We start from the raw sequence: 17111 nt of genomic DNA on the forward strand, positions 1-17111 counted from the left end.
CTAAAAAAAAAGTGAGGCTCAAAGTGGACGATCCGGGTGTCGTTCTATTAGAGGTTTTACGGTATTTTTTTAAAATTTTTTTGCAATAATATTAGGAAAACAATATATTTTTTGAAACATTTTAAGGCAATAAAAATTTTTGGTCGGAGTCCCCCTTTAAAGTCCTGAGTTTGTAAAACTTGTCAAGATTATTTTACAGTTCTCCGTTGTATACTTTCCTGACATTTCGAGACTCAAAAATTCAAAAAAAAATAATGCCTTTCAGTACAGCACAATTTTCACAATTTTTTTTCATAATGAGTGAAAAATATGACACAAAATCAAAAAGAACAATTTGACAATGAGAAGTGAAAATTTTCTGTCGTAATTTTTAAAAATTCAAAAATATTGAGATTCTGAAGTTCTGCGATTTCGAAGTTCTGAAATTCTAACATTCTGAAATTCTCAGATTCCGAAATACTGAAATTTCAAAGTTCTGAAATTCTAAGAATTCTGAGATTTTCAAGCTCTGAAATTCAGGAATTCAGAAACTCCCTCAAAAAAAAAAACTGTACCCCCGAATCACAAGCATTATACCCCTGAATGAAATGAGTTGTACCCCCGAATCATTGAACCCCCGAACTATTTGCCGAAATTCTACCCAGTTGACTCTCCGAAATAACACCTTCGATAGTCTTCAATTGTGTTTGTTTTCCTAAAAAAACTACGAAAAAGATGTAAAAATAAAAATTCATCATATTCAGAATCATATACTCAAATTGATCTCAATGACCCCTACGAGACTATCAATGCCCCCTTTGAGCACGATGCCCCCTATTTCGATGCCCCCTGGGAGTATGGGCCGTCACACCTCTGAGGGTCTATAAATACCCACGAGAGGGTCTATAAATACCCACGTCTGCCGGATTAAGACTCGTTTCGCCGGTTTTGGGTTGTAAGTTCTGGTGACTTCGCGATCTTATCTAGTTCCTTTACATGACCCCCAACCACTAGTCCAATCATAGCTCGGATAAAAACCGAAAAATTCAATTTGAAAGCATTGACTTTGATGAGCTCAATCAGAAGTTTGGAGATCTCAATTTTCAAATTTATTCTCACTTCAATTTTTTGATTAATTGAGGGAAGAGCAAGTATGTATTGAAATTTCGATTTTCTGAATAGTCAGTAAAGAGTACCAAAAGACCACCGATTATGAGTATCCAGTCACCTGATAGTGAGAAGTGCAAATCCGTTAAGTGCTCTATTCATTTGGATTCTGTAGATTCCTAAAAGAAGTTAATCTTTTCCATTAGCCACCACTGATCCGTCTATTATTATTCTCGTGCCAGTCCTCGTGCCGATTCTCGTGTCACACTTCTGGTTAAGCTTTTTTGTAATACCCATTTTTAGAGTGCGTATAAATACTCGGATCCGGTGGATTAAGACTCATTTTGCCGGTTTTGAGTTGTGAGCTCCAGTGGTTTTGCAATCTCCTCTTTTTTCATACTTGAATTCCCCCAATTTTCTTTACCACTAGCTAGGTGAACACTGTATGAAAATGCTACCCTAGACTTGCAATTTGAGAATCGAGATTTTTCTCAAAGTAATTGAGCTCAAAGTGCAAACAAAGAGTGGTGTTCTATTACAGTTTTTACGGCACTCAGTTTCGAAAATTCGGATATTTTTAAAGCAAGTTATAATCTGAATCGGCTATACCTAACTATTCTTAATTTCAGATCTCATACAGAGGAGGAACAGTGATCACGTCACCGTATGAACAGCAAGCCAACACCAACTTGTCTCGCGGATTCCGACTGAGCAATTCTGCCCTTCAAAAGCTAGAGGAGCTCGCATCCAGGGATTTGATTCGTCAGGAGGAACGAGAGCTCTATAATCCGTCCGGAGGAGGGCCATCCAACATGTGGAGAAGAAGTAATTAAAGTAATTTTAGGTTCTTGATATGTATTTTTTGCTTTAGATTTGAATCCGCTCCCAACAACCCCGGAATCACGTGGCAATGAATCCTACCAATCGTCACCGGAGCCCACTCCTCGTACCCGTTGCTACATTGAGGTGAGTGTGTATCCAGATGTGAAAGAGGGGCTTATTATGTCTTCAAAGACACACTCCCATGTACATGTGGGAACCTGGCTTCCTGGGAGAGGGAAGGAAGAGAAGAAGCACGAGCTAAGCCCCTCGTGTTGTCCTTTTGTTTGGTGGGCGTCGCCATGGAGAAAAATCCTCATAAGACTACAATGTTCATTTTCTTTTCCTTCTCGGATTAAAGATGAATGGGAATCGGTGTGTAGATTGAATAGCGTGATTTGAGAGATTTTCAAATTATTTATATCATTCTTACTTTTCAAATTAAAACGAGATATTTAGAATATTTATGTTTACAAAAGCTACATTATTCTGTAATTTTTAAAAATCCTGATTTTATGATAAAAATTGTTCAAAGCTTTGCCATCTCAATATCTGCCGCAGTACCCATAGAATACCGTATTTAATTTCTTAGAAGCCCAGCCTGTGTGTGTCTTCAAGCTAAATTATGTTAATTCCTCCAAAAGATATCAAAAAGTGATCAACTGATAAAATGTTATTGATATTACAAAAAACATTTTATTAGTTGACGAATTCATGATATCTTTTATAGCAAGTTAGGAAAATGCGCTTCAAGTGCACGTGTCCGGATAACCTTCTATTATAGCAAGTACGGTAGCCATGGAGTTCAATAGAGCACATTTTCTTCTAAACACTTCCCAAAAAAAGCCTTATTTCCTCAATTTACATTTTCACAGCAACGCCTCCCAATATGTGGCACTTGTTTAGTATTGAACGGCTTCTTCGCCACGAGACAGACACATTTTGTATCTTTCTCATTTCTCAGAAATCCTCATTCACCTTTCTTTGAACAAAATCTGTTAATTTGAGACTTACAGTATTTCAAAAATCCATTTTTTTTTCCTATTTTTTGAATGAAGTATAAAATAATGTTCAATTTTTAAAATACAGTATTTTCTTTCATGAGAGCGCACTAGATAGTCCACTTTGAGGTCAATTATCTCGGCTCTTCCGAGAGATATCAAAGTTCTGTCAACTGATAAACTGTTCATCATAATGTCACCATATTTTATCAGTTGACAGATTTTTGATATTTCTTATAGAAACCGAGACAGTTGAACTCGAATTGTTATTGCCATCTTGAAGACCGTTGGTTGCACTCTTCGTAGAATCATACGAGACTAAGTACACCAACCAATATTATTCAGTTTTGTATCCTGTAATTAATCCACGCAAACCTCGTGGGCCGTCTTTCAGGCCATTAGTATACGGCACACTCTAAATTACACGTTTTTAGGCACTCATAAATCCAATGGCTGCTCATGGCGACTTAGACAACGAGTTCGAAGACATGATTGATACGTCAGGTAAATTTCCTTTAATTTTGTTTTTTTTGCTGTCTCCACTGAGCCAACTCTAATTGTTTCTAATTTGTGCTTCATCCCTATAATTCTTCAGCTCCACAACTACCAGGCTCACCACCAGCCTATTCCAGCACTAATGTTGCTGGAACGGCTCCACCGTTCCGCTCAGCTTCCCGAAGAATGTCGCGTGGTGGACTTGTCTCCCAAGTCGAGGAACAAATGGCCAAGTAGGGACTTTTATTGTGGACCCAATTATTTTAATTTTTTAGAGTCAGCATTATTCGGGATAATTCTAGAAGCTCTGATGATGCGGAGAGTCTCTCTAATGAGGGTAAGAAAAATGTCATATCCCTTCACTATTTTTTCGTTATTTAGTTTTCTGCCTCTTCTTGAACAAATTTCTCTGAATTTTTCTTCTGAAAATTGAGACAATAACGAATTGGCTCGATTACTCGCGATGCGTGACATTATCCATATAGGCTAATTAGTTTTGAGGCATATTTCTCCTCATGTCTCGAGGTAAAATGATCAAATTTCTCAATGACATTCTATTAGATGACATAATGTTCGAAAGTTCAAGAAAATTCATCGGATCTAAAAAAAATCGGAATCCCTTGAGATTCGATTAGAGAATTAAAAGGAACTGATATTCATAAGATAAAACGGAAATAAACAATTTTATTAGAAAATATTTATGCGATTAGACAAAAATTGAAACTTTTTTAACCAAGAAAATGAATAATTCAGGATTCACAAGCGAGGAACTCACCGTACTATCCTATGTGGATGCGTACAAAGCCCAGGAAGTCCAGCTCACACCAAAGCTTAAGCCCTTCGACATTGAATACATGCCAGCATATGGCGACGTCGACTTATTCGTCAAAGTGCCTCGTCCAGACGACGTACGTCCGGAATTCATCTCACAAACATGTTTATGCCATCTGTTTGAATTTTAGATTGACGATAACGCGGGCCTCACGCAAAGAGACGAGCCACCTTGTGAGCAGAGCGACGCTACAATCGTCGACATGCAGATTCGCAATGCGGTCAAGGATTCAAAGGTGTTAGATAATGATGTTCCAGTGAAGGTGTTGCATAACGCTGATAAGAATCCAGATAAGATTCTCAAATGGATCGCTGATGTTAAGGTGAGCATATCTTTTTTTTTATGCTTTCAATCTTATGAAATATTTCAGGAGCACCGTAAAAATGTGCCAAAGTCAACTGTCACCTACAAAACCATCAGCCAAACCGTTGAGGATACCATGCAAGAGCTTCCTGCTCAAATTCAGAAAGCAGCTCCAAATCTTAGAGTGAGTGAAAACCGAGTGACCATAACCATATGTATTCTATTCTGTTCTAGGCGCCACCTGCTGAGATAGACTGCGATTTAGCTACGTACGCTGAAATGTGTCTCAACCTTGTTGATATTCCTGTTGGAGACAGTCTCATCGAGTCACTTCATTTAATGTTTGACACATTCATTCAATTCAAAAAGTCACAACATTTCAAGAACTTGGAGTACAATTTGGATCTTTTAAAAGAGAAGAAAGAGAAGATTGATGTTTTAGAACTCTAACGTGACAAGCCACACTTTTGCCATCAAGTCAGTTTTGCTGATAACAGCCTGTCACAACTCTTCTTGTCTCTTTTTTCCTCCAATTTTTGTTCTTCTCCGTTTCCCACCCAACAACCGCAATAACTCGTATAATCTTTAATGTTAACAAAACACTTTATTCATCACTCTAAACTACCCCCTACTGAAAAAATTCCTCAATCTACCCGTTCCAAATTCAATATTCCCCAGATTCGATAAATTCTGGATTAATCCTTAATCAACATATATGTATGCGTAAAATGCAAAAAAAACCTATTTATCTATTTGCCCTGAACTCTCCTAAATTAATATATATATATATATATATATATATATATATATATACTCCTCAATCGATTTAATGTACCTATATTTATTCAGTCTTGTGAAAATATTTATTCGTCAATAAATACTCGGAATAAAGATCATTTTTTTCAGATTAAAATATTTCTAATAAAATTTTAAAAATTCCAAACTTTGAAAATTTGGACAACTGTGTCTGATTGAATAATTTAAAAATTGGAATTGTCCAAAAATCGAAATTCTGTCCGATTTACTGATTTTCGTTTTTGTTTTTAAATCTCAAATTTTCAAAGACAAAAATTCTATAAATTCAAAACTCTGAAAATTGAAAAAAAGTAGAAAGAAAAAAATGTCAAAATTTTTTTCCCTTTTCGTTAATCCCACAGAAGTTAAAATTCTCTTATAAGGGATATCCTAACAGTAACTTTTCATTTCCACTATTGTTTTTATGAAAAAGAAAGAGGTCATGGCCTCACTCACACCTTGCCATGTGTGGTTTTCCAATGTAGGAATGTGGCTTCTATAAATGTAGCATACAAACATCTATTTATTTTCTTGCATTGACAACGTTCCTGATGGTCATCTTTGGAAAAAAAAGACCAATTTTTCTGTTTTCTGAGATTGACTGGGTTTTCTAGCTTTACTTCGACAACTGTTGATTTGGATCTTTTTCCCAAAATTCCCTCTTTTTCAAACTTCTTTTTTGAAAATTTTAAAACTTAATATTCCTAAAACGTCATTTGTAAAAACTCTAAAACTACGCACACGGTTGCTCAGAAACAATGTCGCTGTTGCATGGCGATTCTCCTTCAGTATGTCTATTTTCTGACAGACTGACGAAATTAATGGCTATACTAGTCTGGCGGTTTTTTTACAGCCCCACCTCCTTTCCTCTTTCATCTTTCCCATTCTATTCCTCATTTTCTTTCGTAATACCTTTTTCGGAAGAGGTCACTCACTGTGGTCTGACCATATTCCGAGTTTTGTACGTTGTAGTAATAGTAGTAGTAGTACGCTTTGTCGATTCCTCACAACCACCATGTTTATTCATTTCGTCTATCTTTTTTTCGCCACTCTCTTTCAATTGCACAGTGTACCACCAGCACCGACGGAAGGACGCACTATATTAACTCTCCTCCTCGCGCTGTGTCCCGATTTGCCATAAACTTTTTTGCCGTTTAGTTGTTCAGTTTGTTCCGTCGTCTCTCATTTCAGCCTCAAAAACGCCTACGTTTTCCATACTCGTCACTATTCCTCAGTTTTCGGTCATTATGTAAGGTTCTACCCTGAGAATAGCGTGAGAGATTGAGAGGATCGAAAGATTTCCAGATTATGTGTCAGGTCTTGTTGCTCTCATAATCTCCTTTTTTCTCTGAGGAATGTCTCCGCCCGGAAACATACGACGGTCAAGAAGGATATATGAGCACTGACTGGCACTCTGTGGGCAGCAGTCGTCCTTAGAAGACAGCTGCCCGGTTCTAGGCAAACAGTAAGATAGTCCCAAAATTTTTCTTTATAGAAAGCCTATAAAATTGTTTAATAGAATGTACAGAATGGGAATCCGGGCTGAGTCAGAGTTCATAGTACATTTTGATCAGTGAACTGTCCGAATTTGAGTCATTCAGTTTGGGAAAATAATTTTTTTTGCTGAACGAAAATGATAAACGAATTTGAACCAACTGCTCGTTGTTTTATGAACTTTCTTGGAATTTTCAAAACTTTTTTTTCAGTTCAGAATCTTTTTAACATTTTTAAAAACTTTTTTTTGCATTTTTGGAAACTTTTGCATTTCAGAATTTTCATAAATTACGGTTTTTTCTCTGGAATTGGGAATTTTTGGAATTTAAAGAATTCTAAAGAGTGAGATTTTTTTGACTAATTCTTATGCTTTTTTAGACTTTCTGAATTTTCATTCAATTTTTTAAAATTTTCCGAATTTTTGAAGAATTGTAGTTTGGAAAATTACAAAGTTTTAAAAAAATAATTTTTTTTTCCAAAATTTCAGAACTTCAGAATTTCTGAAAATTTCGATATTTTTTCTCGGAATTTCGAATTTTCCAATATACAGAATTTCAAAAATTGTTTGTTTGGAAACATTTATATTCTTTTTTTTCCTCATTTTTCCTACCGTAGCCCTGGTGCCAATAGTCATTTTTTTTTCTTTTCTAAATCTTTTTTTTTCCCTTTTCTACCGTAGTCTCACCAGTTGACCACCCCAGTATATAAATGGGCTATTATGTCAAAAAAGACCACATTTCAACCATAAAATTTTCGAAAATGAGCCGAAACGACTTTGTTTTAAAGCCCTTCGCTGTTTTTTACTCCCCAAAAAAAGTCAAAACTAGTGCACTCCTTCTTTCCATGCTTTTTAGAAGTTTTTTGATTTTTTTAAAAGTTTATTTTCTTATCTCTTCTATGTCTCTGACAGCAGTCCCTCCCCATACCACACAACTAGAAAAAAAAACGGACTCTGTGATTCGAAAAAATAAGAAATGCCAGTTTTTTTGTTTTTTTTTGTTTTCTCTTTGCCTTACTTATTCTAAATTTTCTATTCAGAGTCTCGCGTTGGCCGGCACCACAGTAGTCCTTTTCATTTCTTTCCTCTGCCCCGTTTTTTTCATTTGGATCACTAATTTCATCCCATTCATTCTCTCACGCCTTGGCAGTCCTCCCCATCCATCTGGCCTTCTATACCCATTCTTTTTCGTCTTCTTCTTTTTCTTCCCACTCGTCCGTTTTTTTCCCCCGTCTGCTTTGTGTGTCGTTCGCCTCTTTGCGCATAACGCGCGCACGAAAAACGCACCAATCACCAATCGTTGGCGCGTTTCTTGCGCGCACGGATTTTTTGTAATAAACCGATTTCGCCACTTCGCTCACACCACTTTTTCTTTTTTGTTTCACATGGATAGCTGACGCATACCCCCATTGCTTTATTAAATTCCTCTATCTTCCTAGATATTCCCGTCAGACTGCGCACACAGCCTTCTTTCAATCTTGCTCACACTATACACATGACATATGGACGATACAGGTGATTTCAAAAGGTAAATTGAAGATTTTTCAATTGAAAAAGTTATAGAAGCGATGTGGCAACGCTGTACGACGTATTCTGCGAACTTAGTGCTCCAAAACTAGGTGAAAAACGTGCATCGCTTCGATTCAAGTATCCAGATGATTTTCACGATCCATCAATTGTCAAAAGTATTCAACAGTTTGCATTTCCATGCCAGCTCAAAGAGTAAGTACCTTGAAACTTTTCTCACAAGCTGATTCATCGTTTTCAGTGTTGAAGTTGATGCCGTCCAGCTGTTCAGTTTCGTTCTCACCGACTCGAATTCCAAATTCTCCTTCGGATTCTGTCGTTACACACCGCGGACCGACACGTGCATTTGCTTCTTGAGGTTGGTATCGATTTTTTGGAATCGCAGGGAAATGTTTGTCCAAATTTTTTGTAAAAACAGCACAAAAATGCAGGAAAAAAGGGGCAAAATTCAATTAATAATCTCGTTTGTTCCCTAGGCATTCCAGAAATTTGCGTGGGATTGAGAGAAAAAATTGAGAAAAAGAAAACTAAGAATTTCTGAGCGATGAAAAGTTAAAAAACCAGTGTCGTCATAGGAAATCACATACGAAACTGATGAAAAAAAACCGGAATAAAAATACTTCCCGGAACGATGTGACTTTATGGATTTCTAAGGATCTTAGAGACTTCTGAAAGGTTCAAGGATTTTAGATTTGAATCGATTTGAGTATAACAATAATTTTTAATTTATTCCATCCTTTATCCGCCGTGAATCAACACAACATCCTTAAATCGACACACACGTCGGGTCTCAAGACGAAGAATGAAAATTCACTAATTTAGCGATTTCTCAGCAGCGTAGCAAACTTCAAATTACATATTTCCAGCGGATTCTTCTGGCCAAATGTTTTCTTCAAGGCGCTCAACGACATCTCATTGGTTATGGGTTCCGCTCAACAGGAGGACGTCGAGTCGGTGCTCACAAAATTCTATCACACGGACATACCAAACATTGATGAGTATCTTCGATTCGTCGACCACAATCCAAAGGTAATTATGGATGAAGATGAAGCTAAAAACAAAAGAGCAAAATGAATTTCGGCACATTTAAGTAAACTTTTCACGGCCGGGCCTGGCTGTGTCGAAACTAAAAATTTTCCGATCTGGCCCGGCCCTATCGGCTCTGGTCTGATTATGAAAATTTCAAATTCTGAAGTCCTTGCGAATTTTTAAAAGCTTTTTATGAATATTTCAAGACATTTTCTTCAAAATGGAATTCGATAGATGATTTTTCAAAATATTGCTACCTGCAGTGACCGGGCCTGGCCGAGCCGGTTAACTGGGTTGGCCTGGAATTTGACAAGTATGCACTTAAAAAACATTGTTTTTTTTTCAGCACAACTATCGAATTGTATTCGCCGAGAAGATTCCAGACCCAACTCGACTGCCAACATTGAGTTCGGACAAGTACTTCCTCGAGTTCTACAATGCCATCGATCCACGACAGACGCTTGCAATCTTTGCCAGTCTTCTGAAGGAGCGACGTATCTTGTTCACCGGACGGAAAGTTGGAACACTGAGCTCTTGTCTGCATGCTGTCTCGATGTTGCTTTACCCAATGTGCTGGTGAGTATCATTAAAGGGGCAATAATGCGGACAAATTGGCGTTATCAGAAAAATAGCATTGCATAGCTTCACACAAGCTTGTCGGTACGCGGCTCGGGCCGTGGGTATGTTTCACTGGTTCAAATTGTTCACTCTTTTGGAAATTAGCACTGACAACCAAGCAATTACTAAGGCCGCTAGGCTTCCCAATTTTACAAATCCCAGAAACAAAACATCGAGAAAGCCGCGGCACTGTTTCCGACATACCTGACTGCGCGTAGAGATTTATTTCATACTTAGTAAGTACTGACTACAATCATAAGATCTCTCTTCCAGGCAATCCGTCTTCATCACCATCCTTCCAGAACCCTTGGTTGACATGGTCATGGCACCCATGCCATATCTGATCGGAGTCCCGAAGACGGTGCTCGACAACGCGGTAAGCTAATCAATCCTTCCGATTCCCTTTACTTAACTTAATCAACCTTCAGAAGTTGAATCTACGTGACATAGGAGACGTTGTGATTGTCGACATCGATGAGAAGACTTTGACAAGCCCGTATGATGACGTGGCGGCAATGCCAGCTGAAGTCGTCGCCTTCTTGAAGCAACAGTTGCGATCGCAGTTGGCCATGGATGACACCTTTGCTAAGCACTTCTTGCGTGCCATGGTTCTTCTCTTTGGCGACTATACCAGTGGATTTGTGGGAGAGACTCCGAGTACATTGAAGTTCAACAAGGAGAGATTTATCGCCAATCAGAGACCGTCGTATCAGTCGTACATTGAGTCGTTGCTAGGTGCCGATGGGGTTCAGTACTTGGAGAGAGTGAGTTTTCAATTTTGACAAATTCCTTAATGAAAATAGAAAACCTGATCCGGTGCCCAGATTCCTGGTTCCGGCCGGGACTAGTCGTTGGTCCAGTTGGCCAGGAGTCAGTTTTCGTTTCCATGGTGGTGATGCAAATTTATATTTCAGACAGAAACGAGCTCCAATAACCCAGAAATTAAAACTTTTATGTCTTCGAGTTCCTATAAAATCCGCTCTAGTGCCAACCAACAAAATAATCTTGGTATCGGCTCCGAATATCCTATTTGAGAAAAAATAACCGGTTTTAGAGTCATTTTTGGTGTTTTGAATCGAAAAATTACAAATTTCCGCAAAAATGATGTGAAAAAAAATACGAAGTTCTCGGGACCTTGTTGTTTCATCCTAATCAGATACCCGCTCAATTTTGATGTGTAGTCACACAAAAATTACCTGATTTATCACCACTTGTGACGAAATAGTCGATTTTCCGCCAACATGACTGTTATTTTTGAAAATATGATTGTTTTAATGGCATTGGTGATGTATTTCGAGATTTTTCACAAGCCAATCTATGAAAAAACCAGGCCAAAATCCGAGTTTTCATGCAGAGCTCATAGATATAGAAAAACCAAGGGCGGTGGAGAATCGTTGGCTCATTTGACCATCGGTGAGTCTTCTGCACCGTGACGGTGCTCCTAATCTTGCTAAATTAAACTAAAACGAGTTTATATAACACATCCAACCAAAAATGTATGTCCTCAAGTTTCGTTAAAGCCTGCTCTAGAAACAAGCAACGAAATGATCCTGGTATCAATGTCGATTGCTCAACTTCACACAAAATTAACTAGTTTTTAAGTCATTTCAAGTTTTCCAACTGTCTTTCTTGAAATTATGACGGTTTTCACCAATAGGTTGGGCTTCGGTAATATGCTTTGACATTTTTCATATGCCCATCTGGAAAAAACTAGTCCAGAAACTCAAAATCTATAAAAAACAATGACCGCAGCAGAATACATATATGGTCCGGTGGGCCAGTAGCAGTCTTCCTCTTCGCACTGGCCCAATACTGTTATGCCAGCATCATATACCAGTAAAACATAAAATTCTAAGGTCTTGTGTGAAAAAAAGAATCCAAACATCATCGTTGAGCACCGAAACGCCTTATTGATCCCAGTTTTTGGTTCTATTTCGATAAAAAATCCATTAATTTTCATGAATTTTTTCTAAATTTCGTGTGAAAATACACTATTTTCCGCTAAAAACACCACTATTCTTAACTATACAAACTAAAAAAACGCATAATTGCCTAAATTTGTGTTAATCGTTGCCCCGGCCGGCCGGTTTGACTGGACAACACAAATTGCAGACGAAAGTCACATGCCTACGATTATTGATTTTTCAGTTCATCCATGACCGTCTCGAGGTGTTCAAGGAGGGACACATGCCAGGAGATCAGTTTGAAATTGAAATCGAACAGATGGATTTGAAGAATCGACCGGTGAGTTTGAATACTGAGTACAGTACTCCTTTCGGCCTGCTTACCCCCTTCCTAACCTCGGAATGCAACCTCTACCCATTCAGATTGAGCTTCAAGAACCGGTGGTACACTCCACAATACACACAGTAAGACACTTGTGTTGTTGGGTCTTTCAAAGTGTTTTTAAAAGTGTCTATCATCTCAAATTTTCAGTTTTCTCTTTTGCATGATTCTAATTTTTTGAAATGCTCATCTTCAAATAATCTAAATATTCTGAATTCCAGGTCAAGGAGAATGCCAGCGATGTAATCGGTGCACTGAAAACTTCTGGATTCCAGGTAATATTAGGACAAAAATGTCTAACTGAGAATATAACTAAATATGACAGATTGCCAGCCGATTACAACGTCTGACGCCTCGAGAGATCCGAAAAGCGGCTGCAAAAAAGAAATCGACACAGAATGGAGTTGAGGCACCGCCAATGTCGTTTGATAATCTTCAATGGGAGGCAGCGGTAGGAAAATTGTGATATTCCCGACAAAAATCAAGCGATGTTTTTTCAGAGAGACGAGGGAGAAGAGGACAAAGCTATCGAAAATCCGCACGACAATGTACCAGTCGCCAATTTGATCGATTTCGATGGACCAACAACGAGCGGTCTCACTTCCGTCGATGAGCAATACTTTCTTCGTCCCGCAGAGCTCCCCACAAATAGAAAGTAAGATTTATTCTTCAAATTTGCATGCCATAACAACCAGCCAGACACCTCGTTGTATCAAAACAAGTTTATACTCGGATGGCGCCTGGATAGAGTCACACGCGCGCTTAATGTTCTTTTGAACCCTCAAATTTGGTGATGTACTTTTCTCCGAGTTGCGAGCTTTACGAAATCGTGATTAAACTGACTCGGATTGACGCCGGGGCTCTCTTTCCCCTCAATTTTGAGATTACTAAGCAGCGGAGGTAACGAAAACAAAAATATGTCGAGTCATATCTTGGTCTAGAAAATTAATGGGTTCAAAACACGATTTCGTATAGCAACTCGCTAGCAACTCGCAGAAAAATGATCTTTTGAAATTGAAACGAAATGCGGTAGCTATAGATGAGCGAGAGGAAAATTTATCAAAGCTTGGAAGAATAAGAGGAAGTGAAGATGTTCGGAATAGTCTTTCCGGAATTTTTCTAATTTTCGAAAATGTTGATTATCAAGAAAAATTAAAGAACAAGACCCTTATTCTCAATGAGTTGTTGACCCCCAAATTTGGAGATTAACCACTCCAATATGCACGGAGTTATTGTTCCCCATCAATTAAGTGACTACTGAAAAGCGAAGGAAGCAGAAACGAGAAGATGTCTAGTCAGATTTGTGTCTTGAAGACTAATGGTCACAAAACACGATTTCGTATAGCTTGCTGCTCGGAAAAATTGAACTTTTTTGGAATGGAAAAAAACGGATACGGTAGTTACCAAAATTATGTTGTAAAATCTAGGAAAATGAGAGAAAATACTCATTAAGAAAGATGAAATACCGTGAGCCTATCCAAACCGTCGACTTTGAGCTTCATTATCTCGATCCCTGATATCTGTTAACTTAAAAACTATTTATAATAAAATCAGATATTTGTTTTAAATTTTTGATATCTTTCCTAGTAATCAAGGTAAATGAGATCAAAGTCGACATTACAGTTTTTTGAATTTCAACGGTTATTAGCCGACTTTGCGACTTTGTAGGTACTGTAGCTGCGCGGTAGCATGAGAAATTTGCGTCACTCGTTCAATTGCTTCGATAAGTGAAACAACAAAAACATTTTTTAATGTCTCACTACAGTAATATCAAAATTTCAAATCTCAAAATCTTGGAGGAAAAACCCATACCGCCATATTTTCATAGATTTTAAGCCCATTTTTCTCGGTTCCTGTGAAAGATATTAAAAAGTTGTGAATTAATAAATTTTACTGATATTATGATAAATAATTAATCAGGTGACAAAATTTTCATATCTTTCACAAAATTCGTGCTCTGAAAATTAAATTTATATTAAACTAATTCTTGCCAGTTATTTCTAGAATGCTCAATTTTTCATACTAATTCAACTGTTCCCTTTTCAGAACGCCATCACAACCCATTCACAACGTTTTCGCCGACCCATTCGCCACTTCTCCAGACGGTCCAGCTCCACCACTGCCATCTCGACCACCTCCACCACTAGTTCCTCGCATGATTCCTGGCTCATCGACCCAGCCGTTCCCGGCCAGCGGCTCATCTGCTCCTCACCTTGTTCAGTTCAATCAAGGCCTACAATGGACTCAAATCCGTCCGATTGAGAGCAATCCAACGCCTGCTAATACAGCTGTATGGCAACCGCCACCACCACTACCACCACGACGTCCCGCTTCGGTTGGTCCATCGTCCGGGCAACCATTTGCTGCTCCAGCTGTTCCGGCGGCCGTACATGCGCCTCCACCACCACTACCCGCTCACAGATGGGAAACGTTCGAGTAGTCAGCTATTCTTGTGATTAATTTAACAAAACCATTTTTTTCGTTTGTGTAAACTTTATCTATATATTTGTCTCCCTTTTTCTCATCTTCCCTGTGGACAAAAAAGTCATAATTTGGTTCCGAAAATAGTCATTTTTGAACTGTAAATTGCCCCACCTATGGTATATTTTTATTCTATTCTCCCCAAAACATCTCATCGCAAAATGACTTTGAAACATTGGCAAGTGTCAGTAAATTATATTTTGTTTGGTAAGAAATAAATTGAATCGTTGGGTAGTATGTCTTTTTGGGCAATCTTATAAGATTCAAATTGAGAAGTTCTGTTCATGTGGGGTCCCGATATTTGTATCACCTCCTCCCCCTTTCCCTCTTATTCTTTTACTTCTTGTTGGCAAGCAGTTCTTTTCCTTCCTCGTTGTGATCACTCCAACACAACGCTTTGCCGTCTGTTCTGCTCGCTTCCGCGACACCCGATGTCTGTGTCTCAGAGTGACACAACGCTATCTCTCGCCAATGACTCTTGTTTTTCTCTTGTGGTCATCCACAAAATGCTCTCTCTTTTTCTCTGGTCTCTCATCGTTTTCTCAGTCCCTCATCTTCCATTTTTTCTTTTTTCTGCCCATCGAGACGGCCGAACGTGAAATCGAACGGAGCGCGACTGCACAAGGCAGAACAAGGCGTGGCTTGGCAGGCCGATTTTTCTGTTTTTTGAACTTTTTTACAGGATTTGCTATGTGACGCGTTAATGCCTACGGACGTACTTTGCATCATGTCGTTTTGGCACCGAAACTTTAGGCCCAAACATTCGGTTTTGGTTTTTGGGACCTTGGCTTTTTTAAGACTGAGAAAAGTTGAACACATAGTTATCAGAAAATCACTTTGATCAATTTGCTATCCTAAAAAATCAAGGTTTTGGAAGGTTCGAATGAAATTTCTACAGTATCCCAAAATCTTAAAAATTATTGTTTTTTGTCGAAAAAACGTACAAATTTGTATGAACGGAAGCTCCGAAAAATGCAATTTTTTCCTCCACGAGCCTACATTCAAAAATTCCGTAACTTTCTTAAAAAAAATATATGTCAAAGTTATGCTCAAAAATCTAAAAAAGATCAATTTTAGAAATTTAAGGGAATTCAATTTTCACTCAACTAACTGAGCGAAAAATTTTCTAAATTCCTAAAATTTCGATTTCTTTGGGCATTTGTGATTTACTTTTTTTTCATAATGAAAAGAAAACTGACATAACTGAGTTATAAATTCCTTCCAAAGTTCCGAGAAATTTGAAAAAAAAATTTCTACAGTATTTTCTCAAAACCGGAAAATCCGCTCAAAATGTTTGGAAAAAAAAACAGTCTGAGCTTATTTAAACAGAGATTCAGAAAAATGCAATGTTCAATACTTTGATGAACCCCGAATTTTTTCAAAAAACTCCTCAAATACCTTTAAAAAACTCCAAAATCCCTTAAAATAATTACCTGAAATTCAAAAATTATCAGAACTCATTTTTCCTTCAACAAATCGCTTCAGAAATATTTGAAAAAGCCTATTCTTATTTCAAATCAAATCGGATTTTTTGTACTAAAATTTTGAGGAAATGATTCGAATACTACTCGAGCTTGGCCTTAGGTTCCATTACATCAAACAAAATGTATTTTTCTATGGGCGGAGCTTCTGTCCCACGACGTCGACGTTCTTTTTTACTTCTTGAGGCATTCCCTCGATTTATTATTGATAGTCCAGAATTCTGACACAATCCCTATGTTTTTTCTTTTTTTGACCTCCCGCTTTTTTCTCTGCGTCTCTCGAGTGACCAATGCTCTTTCTGTATTCCCGCCAGCGGTCGCCGCGTTGCCGTCGAGTCACTATATCTCTCAAGGGGGCGGAGCATACGAGATGGGGAAGAGAGATCTCTGCGTCTCTCAGTCTATTGCCCTCTCCCATCTTGGAGTACACTTGCCATTCGACCAAAATTTTGGTGCACTTGACACCATCTCTCAATTATTTTGTGTTTCTTTTATTTGGACTACTAATTTGCAGCTCTCGCAGCTCTACGACTGAAAACAAGTCAAAGAATCTTGGAGGAAGCCAAAGAAGTTAAAGGTTAGTTTCTACAGTAACCCGGGAGTTTGAAAATCGTGTCTAAAATTTCAAAAAAAAAGTTCTAAAAAGTTTATTATTATCTTAGTAACTAGGGACCTGCAAAACCATAACTGGACGGAAACTAAAATGAGAAATTTGGCTCAAAACGTAGAAAATTTCTGGCCTGAATTTTGAAAGACTGGAATTTAGAAAACGCTACATAAAAATTTATGCCGCGTTCAAAGTAGACTCCAGTAACTGGAAATTGCGTCCAAAGCTGCCAATTTTTCCAGGTTTTCCAGGAACACGA

General features: G+C 38.1%; 2 protein-coding genes across 2 annotated transcripts in view; both read left to right on the forward strand.

The window, feature by feature from the left end:
* The window catches only part of CBG17228, a gene marked incomplete at both ends in the record, with an annotated part of 11500 nt that extends 6514 nt beyond the window's left edge, over positions 1-4986 (forward strand). The window contains 9 exons of the mRNA XM_002644180.1: positions 1716-1911; positions 1958-2052; positions 3341-3410; positions 3502-3634; positions 3677-3738; positions 4155-4309; positions 4364-4555; positions 4604-4720; positions 4771-4986. Coding sequence (XP_002644226.1) covers positions 1716-1911; positions 1958-2052; positions 3341-3410; positions 3502-3634; positions 3677-3738; positions 4155-4309; positions 4364-4555; positions 4604-4720; positions 4771-4986 — 1236 coding nt within the window. The remainder of the gene's footprint in view (positions 1-1715; positions 1912-1957; positions 2053-3340; positions 3411-3501; positions 3635-3676; positions 3739-4154; positions 4310-4363; positions 4556-4603; positions 4721-4770) is intronic.
* A 3332-nt stretch (positions 4987-8318) lies between these two features.
* Cbr-rme-4 lies at positions 8319-14723 on the forward strand (the record flags this gene model as incomplete). The annotated part of the gene is made up of 12 exons (XM_002644179.1): positions 8319-8338; positions 8387-8545; positions 8592-8708; positions 9217-9379; positions 9726-9955; positions 10271-10373; positions 10426-10761; positions 12146-12241; positions 12505-12558; positions 12609-12734; positions 12784-12938; positions 14330-14723. 12 exons carry the CDS (start codon positions 8319-8321, stop codon positions 14721-14723), a joined length of 1953 nt encoding a protein of 650 aa, XP_002644225.1.
* Between the last annotated feature and the right edge of the window lie 2388 nt (positions 14724-17111).

This window comes from Caenorhabditis briggsae, assembly GCF_000004555.2.
Source record: "Caenorhabditis briggsae complete genome, chrX, whole genome shotgun sequence".
Classification (NCBI taxonomy): Eukaryota; Metazoa; Nematoda; class Chromadorea; order Rhabditida; family Rhabditidae; genus Caenorhabditis; species Caenorhabditis briggsae.